Source organism: Parasteatoda tepidariorum, chromosome 3 (genome assembly GCF_043381705.1).
Source record: "Parasteatoda tepidariorum isolate YZ-2023 chromosome 3, CAS_Ptep_4.0, whole genome shotgun sequence".
Taxonomy (NCBI): Eukaryota; Metazoa; Arthropoda; class Arachnida; order Araneae; family Theridiidae; genus Parasteatoda; species Parasteatoda tepidariorum.
The window spans coordinates 12,150,043-12,158,542 of NC_092206.1; the positions used below are offsets into that span (position 1 = coordinate 12,150,043).

At 31.2% G+C, this 8,500-nt stretch overlaps 1 protein-coding gene across 1 annotated transcript; it reads left to right on the forward strand.

Moving 5' to 3' along the window:
* The first annotated feature begins 242 nt into the window (after positions 1 to 242).
* On the forward strand, positions 243 to 7,353 carry LOC107449357 (shematrin-like protein 1). The gene is made up of 3 exons (XM_043051148.2): positions 243 to 396; positions 5,181 to 5,860; positions 6,983 to 7,353. The coding sequence occupies exons 1-2, from the start codon at positions 388 to 390 to the stop codon at positions 5,850 to 5,852; spliced, it is 681 nt and encodes a 226-aa protein (XP_042907082.1). The 5' UTR covers positions 243 to 387; the 3' UTR covers positions 5,853 to 5,860; positions 6,983 to 7,353.
* The last annotated feature ends 1,147 nt before the right edge of the window (positions 7,354 to 8,500 follow it).

Here is an 8,500-nt window from a genome sequence, read left to right on the forward strand (position 1 = left end):
CGAGTAAAAATGTTTACACACACATAAGGGACTTGTTTCCATTCACAAAGGGCAATTCTTCCCTTTAGTGACGAATACAAACGACTGTCGTATGTGACAATTTGCACCATAAAATAAGATGAAGACATAAAACACCTTTTTTCTTCTTCTTTCTTCTCCTTATTATCTTAAATGAAGGTCGGACAGGTAGAAGAAAAGCATAAACTATGGATGTCCTCTTTTTATGCCTCTTTATTATATGCTTATAAATGGCAGGTTTAACTTAAAATGGGGGTCCCGAATAAATTTTATTCGTTCTGGTTTTTAAGTTCGCCTTAGTATATAAAGCTACCGAATACTTGAAATGGAATACACACTCTCAGCAGTCGAAAAACAACAACGTTGAAAATGGAATTGGTGAGTAACATTACAAACTTATTTCGTTCTATAGGTACCTGAATCCATAAGTACCCGAAATTGTACATATTTTTTTTATATCTTACTCTAACTGAATTCCCATTCTTCGCAATAGAGACGAATTTTATTTTATAATAGTCATTAAACAGCCTATCCATTTTTGGGTTTACTACTACCAATGTTCGACTCTGTAGCCTTGTATTTTTGAGCCTAATCCAGAAGACAAGGGAACCCCTGGTAGAAATCCCAGTGGCACAATCGCAGCGACATTGTCGCAGAGTTCTTGCAGAAAGATATTTATTTTGACAAGCAAAAAAAATTACTTTTCTTTTCTACAGAAATTTTCACGTAATATTTAATTCGTGCATTGAGATAATCGCTTTTTGACAAGCTCAGTTTAAGCCGATAGTATCGTAAATCGACGGGATGCTTTGATTGTATTTTCGGCAGTTTACTGACATTGATTTTCATGTGGGGTTTTAAATATCACGTTATACTTCAAACAATATGGGAAATTCGAATCGCGCATTTGAGTATTTAATTTTTAAGGCAATAATTCTATCGAATTTTTAGCAGTTATTGCTATTCATTTCTCCATAGTTTAAAGTCCGATATTTTTTATGCGATACTATTTATTGCAACAACCTAATCTCGAAACGAAACTCGCATTTGAGGAGTCCGATTTCGACGTCGATCGTTTTTTCATCAATTACTACTACAGATTTCATGATTTTTACTTCTTTTTTATTGTGATGATCATTTACAAAATGCGAAGAAGGAAATAATTTGTGCTTTCCCACTCCCCTAACAAAATGCAAGAATATCACCCATAATATTAGAATAAAAAATTATTACATGCTCAATTGAAAAAATATATACTATGGCTTTTTTTCGTAAACACAGCGCTTTTGTTATTTTAAATTAGTAACATATATATTTATTATTATTAAAAGCATCTTCCAGAGAAATATTAGTGCTAGAGTTTTGTCGCTGATAGCTCGAAAGAATTCTGCCACAGTGGTAGAAATTTCCCTTCGTGGAGGACTTCTTGATAGAATTAATCCGCATTTGCTTTACGTGGAGATGAAAACCATGAAAACCTCTCACGGTTAGCCTAATGGTTTAACTGTAACCCATGATCTGTCTACCACTGAGGATATTTTTCGCCAGCACTGTGGTCGATGCAAGCCGGGTGCGGAAATCGCATCGACCTGCTATCGCTGGAATTTAAACCCGGTTCACCTCATTGGAAGGCAAACGTTCTATCCCCTGAGCCATCACGGCTCGTATTGGAGATAAAATCAATAAATCAGTATAAAGCATATACCGAAATATTTAAGAAAAAAATAATAATTTCATTAACGCCTTTTTTTTGGCGACTTTTACACCATAAGATAAACGAAAACACTCTTATGAAAGTCAATTTTTTAAATAAACAATCATACTTCAGCCATTTGACATCGAAAATCATGCATTAGAGGCGAGAAACGTATTTTTTAATTCCAATTACTTAACATTATTTAGATAGATAGAAACATTTTTAATAGCATAGCTATAAATAAACAGATAATTTTTCTGTTTGAAACAAACAGAGAGTTTCAGATAGCTTTAGATACTAATTCAGTTTAATCACCTCCAAAAGCCATCCACGTTGATTTCACTTGTGCTCAAACGATATTATCAAAGACAAACGATTATTAAAGAAATTATACAATAAACTCTTGCGCAACTAGTTCTTTATTAAATAGAGCTGTTATTTACCAATCAAAGATGTTATCTTCGAAATAATTTTGCTAACAGAACCGTCTGCAATGTATGACAGTAAACTAATCTTATAAGAAAAACTCGTTTTTCTTTTTCAAAACCCTCTCGAACTGACTAATTAAAATTTTTGATAGATTTTTCAAGATTGGAAGCTAAAAAGATTTCCTTCAACGCACTCCTAAAAATTAAGGAACTTAGCTCAAGCGGCTCTGGATTTGATTTACAGATTGTGATTTACTTGCAGATCACCACAAATGTTTATTCTTAAAAAAATTTAAATCTTGATATTAAATTTTTAAAAAAATCTACAATACAAAATTAAAGAGGAATTTTTTTAATAATGATATTTTTTTCCAATATCCTGAGTTAAATCAGAGAACGGACGAAAATTGTGCATATAAGAAAAAGAAGAAAAAAAATTAAAAAATTACGAAAACTAAATTCTCGATAAATGTTGTGAAATTTATTTAAAATTTTCATTAAAATCGATAAAAGTTTAGCTGTAAGTACTAAAATTTAAAAATTTTATGCTAATTTTTTAAAAATGAAATAAAACAGTAACTAAAAGATTCAAAAATTTCTCCCTTGAAAAAACGTACCTTTAAAAAAATCCATATACTTAAGCAATCCTAACAAAAACATTTTTGACCGGTAATAACAAGTGCTTTAATTAATGATTAATTGCAATTCTTCGTCTCATTTTTTCTTTATCCGTTTATTGTTTGTATAATCTCAGTATCTAGTGATTTTTGTGCTTGTTATTTTGATAAATTTTTAAAAATTCGAATTTTCAAAAATTGTTTTTTTTTTTTTTTTTTTTTTTTTTTTTTTTTTTTAAATTTAAAGTCAATCTTTCGGCATAAAAATGGAAATTTTCCTTTCTATAAATTTTTTTGTTTAAGGTTTGAGAAAAAGTGTAATTTTCTTATTTTAAATTTATCATAAATATATGTTTTTTATTATGGTATACAATAGAATTATGTAATGTTGCTAAATTTCATGGGAATTTTCCTATCTGTAATGTTTTTGCTTAAGGTTTAAGAAAAGCCGCAATTTCTTATTTTAAATTTATTATATTTTATGATTATGTGTTTTTTATTATAGAATGCAATATCATTGTGAATGTTGCTAAATTTTATTGGGGTAACAAAATATCGATGACAATGTAGAAATAAGATTTGTGAGGGAAATATCGTAATATATTTTTGACAGTGCATCTTGATATTTGTACTCATTATTTATGGGTGTTAATGCTGTGCGGATAACAACTCAAAAAAGGAGTCGCATAGTCTTTATAACCAATAAATTAGAGGTGAGAGTTTTTCCAAACGTACGTAAATCATGTATTTGAGTACTCACATTCAAAACTTAAATCAGTTAAGTCTCAATATTAAAGACAGAAAAGTCCTTAATTGCAAAAAGAATCGTCCGCCTAGGCTTAAAAAAGTTAAATAGAACTAGTTGACAAGCTAAAGTACATTTTGATTACCAAATAAATGTAAAGACGTACTTTTTAACGTAAATACTAATTTACTTAATTATTTACTTCTTGAGCAGCGCCATTGAATCTAGAGTTTTTGTTCATCGTTTACTTTTTGCTTTACATCTCGCTTTTAACTTAAAGAAGTCTGTAACAGTTCGTTTTGTTTTAAAAGAAAAATCCTTGCAGATGAAATGAATTAGATCACTGAATTAATAACAGCAAATAAGCGCACAGCTTGATTTTGTCATACTTGCTAATTCGGTTTATTAGTCATCAATGGCACCTGCGAGAAAATTAACATAATCTAAAACTTCATTCGATTCCTAAAAATATACGGTATGAAAATTACGTTTGCCATGTTTCAAGCACTCAAAAATAGGAGCCCATTATCGAGACTTGCAGGCGTGAATGAAGAAACAAAAGTGATTAGAAATAAAAACGTAAAGTTGCCAATGAAAAATTTGAAACTTAAGCTGGAGCCGTGATGGCTCAGGGGATAGAACGCTCGCTTTCCAAAGAGGCGAGCCGGATTCGAATCGTAGTCGATACGAATTCCGCATCCGGCTTGCACAGACCTCAGTGCTGACGTAAAATATCCTCAGTGGTAGACGGATCAGGGGTTAGAGTCCCCTTGCCATCAGACTAACCGTGGGAGGTTCTTGTGGTCTTCCTCTTCACGTAACGTAAATGCTGGTTAGTTCCATCATAAAGTCCTCCACGAAAGCAAATTTCTCCCACTACTTGATCCAGGAGTTCCCTTGTCTTCTGGATTGCGTTTAAAATTACAAGGCTACGGAGTTGAACGTTAGTAGCCGTAAGCAAAAAAAATTGGGTCAACTGTTCAACGACGGTGATAAAAAAAAAAAAAAAAAAACATAAGCTGAAAAACAAAACATGAAAAATCACAGTAGCTGAGACAGAAATAAGATGTAACATAGAAAAAGAAAACCAACAGTGTCCGCAAGGAGCTAATCAGGGTCTATGTAAGTTGATTGTGTAAAGCTAAGCACAGATGGAGCTAGAGACAATTATAATTATAATCCTTTTGGGGAGGATTTAAAAAAAAATTTCCAGCGGACTTCTTGTAATTCGTTATACAGTCAAGCCCCACTATAATGAACCTTCAAGGGACCGAAATTTCGGTTCACTATAACCGGGAGTTCGCTATATCCGTACTGCAAACAATTAAGACTAATTTTTCTGAACTGCTCCCTTTTATTATTTTATGTATGTGGAAATTTCAAAATTATCTAAAAATAAAGAAGAAAAAAATCAGTCGAAGACTGAAAAAAGTTCCTAATATCCAATTTCCTCTCTTCTTTTGGTTTATATCTACAAAAAATAATATTATATGTGCATAGCAAGACACGGGAGCGAACATTTTGTTCACTATATCCGGGAGTTCACTATAAACCATATTCACTATAACGGTGTGAGACTGTATATTAATTTTTTATTGCATTTCTTTACTATTTGAAGAATAATTAACAGAACTATTAAATGTTGCTAATACACACATTTTCTTTCTTATTAATAGGCTTTGTGGATACTTTTTTTCTTCGTGAGTTTGGTTCAAGGTAATGACAACCGATACTTGGTTGAGTCAGAAGAGAAATCAAATGATCAAGAGGCCTACGAAAGCTACAACTCCCCAGTCATTGGTGCAAAATCTGGAAATTATGCTCCAAAATCAGGTTACCCGCTCCCTCCAACTGTTCCAGCAGGATATTCTAATTACCTTTCAGGATTAGGCTACGGTTACGGCCTCTCTCCTTACAGCCGATACGGTGTCATGCCATCTCCATATCTTAATTACGGAAGTCCATACAACGCACTCCCCTACGGCTATGGTGCAGGTTTGAACTCAGTCCTAGGTACCGGCTTGGGTCTTGGAAACCCTGTTTTAGGTAACCAAATTCTTGGAAACCCAGGATATGGTGGTTTAGGTTACAGATTTGGTGGATTGGGTTACAATGCTGCTTACTTTAGAGCACCTGGAGTTCCAGCACCACTTCCCTCTCCTTACGGCGCTGCTCCAGTACCTGCTGGTCTAACAAATGGTGTTCTACCATTGCCAGCGTCTTATGCAGGAGCTGGAGTACCCGTTCCAGGCCCAGCAGTAGCAGGTAGACCTCCAGTAATAACTACCCAAGGAAAAGATGGTTCTCTAAGATATGCGTATTCTCCTCAAAGAGTTCCTGGTTACTAATCTTAAACGTGAGTATCATGTTTTACATAACTTGCATGACACAAAAATGTATCTCTGTATTGATCTGCTTTAATATGTATCTGCAGGAAGTGAGAAAATACTCAAATGCTGCACTTTGTAAAGTCTAATGCGATAAACTGCACTGGAAAGTACTTAAAATTAAAATTTTATTCCTTTAAAATTAGGATAAAATTTATTAATGGAAAAAGGAAAAATACTGCACAGTAAAATTAAAGTATTTTCGATTTCAATTATCTTATTTTATTGATGTAAAACATGCAAAAACAATTTAAAAAATTCAACTCAACACTGGGTAAATTAACTCATTATAAAACCAGTTTTTTCTAGTGATTAATAGATTTATGAAAAGCTATACATTTAGTTTATTTAAAACTTATTGATTCTTAAAACATCGTTTTTTTCTCTTTTTGGCAGAAAGAATTTGATGGGATTTTTACCCTCTTGCTGTAAAGAATAGGCCATAAATTTAAACTTCTACGTTTATAATTTACCGAATTCATAAATTCTGTGAATATACAAATCCGTAAACAATAAGCATTCCATCCTTTTCCCCCTCTATCAAAATATAAATAAAACTCCAGAGCGCTTACATGAAATCAAATTAAAAAAATAAATAAATAAATACTCGGAACCGAATAGTTAAACGTCTGTGATACGTTATTCGAAATTATAAAGGACTTAAACCGCCATTTAAAATCGTTTTAAAATTTTTATAGTTTACCAAATTTAAAAATTCTTTGAATACACAAATCTATATCCAAAATCTAAATAAAACTAAAGAGCGTTTACTTGAAATCAATTTAAAAAAATTAATCGGAACCGAACAGTTGAACGCTTGTGTTACGTTATTCGAAATTATCAGGAATTTCAACAGTCATTAAGTATCGTTTTAAAAGTGAAAGAAACCGTTCCAAATTGAAATCACGTTCGTATAATTATTGACTGTTGGAGACGCAAATGCTCATCTCGTATGGTGGGCCGTAAGAGGAGAATCACGTCCTCACGTATATTTTGATTACAACCCTGAAAGGGTTAAAGTGGTACAAAACTGCAGTAATCTTCATTTCCTTCCATTTTAACTAATCTTAATTTTTTTTTTCACATTTTAGGCGCCAAAAGTTGGAAGTTGGAGTGATGACTGCAACAGGATTGTATTTTCTCAATTGCTTGAGATTTTTTTTATACTTCAAAGTACTGTTATTTATAAATAGATTTGTAACACTTCATACATTGTCACCATTACGTTACATTGTATTTAGTACCAACACGTGCATTGTATGTAATATTAATTTATGTAAGCAATTTAACAAACAGTTATTGTTTTTCAAAAATAAGTAACAATTTAATTAAATTTTAGTTTTTCTTGTTTTTAATTTTTATTTACAAAAATATCATAAAAAATATTTTGTAAAATATAACTATAGAATTGAAATTCATATTTTATTGGGTTTATCAATAAAAAAGCACTCCATTTTTCTAATTATGATTTCGTTTTGCTTTTGTTTGTGTCTTTTAATTGGAAATCAATGTTTAACTATCAATAATTTTTTTACCGTTCAAAGATACATATGACAAGATATAACAACATTTTAACTATTAAAAAAAGAAAAATATAAACCTCAGTAAAAGTTATAAAATATTGCATAAACAGATTTTGTATTAATGTAGAAAGAAAAAATAACATTAAGTGATAAATATAGAAAGTTAATAGTTATTAACTACTTCAGTAATAATTTAGCTAATAATTATTTATGTAATAAGAAATTTTTTTTAACAATAATAAAGTCAAAACAGAGAAAAAGAATTATTAAATCAAAATAAAGAATAGAATAGAGAAAAAGGATGATTTTGTGTTTATTATTTCAAAAACTTTATTCTTCACATGTCGTGAATTTAGCCGTTCGAAGCAGTGTGAACGATCTGTCATATCACGCATGCGCAATAGAATCTGAATTTTCCCTCAAGTTTTAGATTAGATTCCTCACCTGCTACTGTTGCGTTAAAAACGCATCTTTTGTATTCTAAATTTTAAATGTTGTAAACTATTAATAAATTGTGCTTGTTATATATAAGAGTGTTTATTCCTTAAACCCCAGAGCTATGGAACAGCACATCACATTTTCGATGAATATCAGAGTTTATAACATTGTACACTTAGTTTTGAAGACTAATTAATTCTAACACATGATCCGTCTACCATAAAGGATATTTCGTGAATTTAGAGTTGAGTAACTTTCAGATATTATAAAATATACCATAATAAAACACAAGATGCTAATTAAACATTTAAATAATAAATGTATTATTAACTCAATTGACTTACTAATCATAACCTTTGAAACAATCGGTATGATATATATATATATATATATATATATATATATATAACGTCGTTGCCGAGTGGAAGGATTAAAACAGGTCTTAGGTCATAGGTCGGGAAGGAGGGGTACAAAATTTATTTATTATTAGACAAGAGCAGTCATGAGAATGAGTAAAAGTCACATGAAAAGTTGCGCTCCTTGGTTATATGTTAGGGAAAATCTTGCAAAGTAAAATCCGTAAAATGTCTTAATTTAGGGAAAGAGGGAAATCTTAGTAGTTGCTATTGGTTTATGAGATAGATCGAA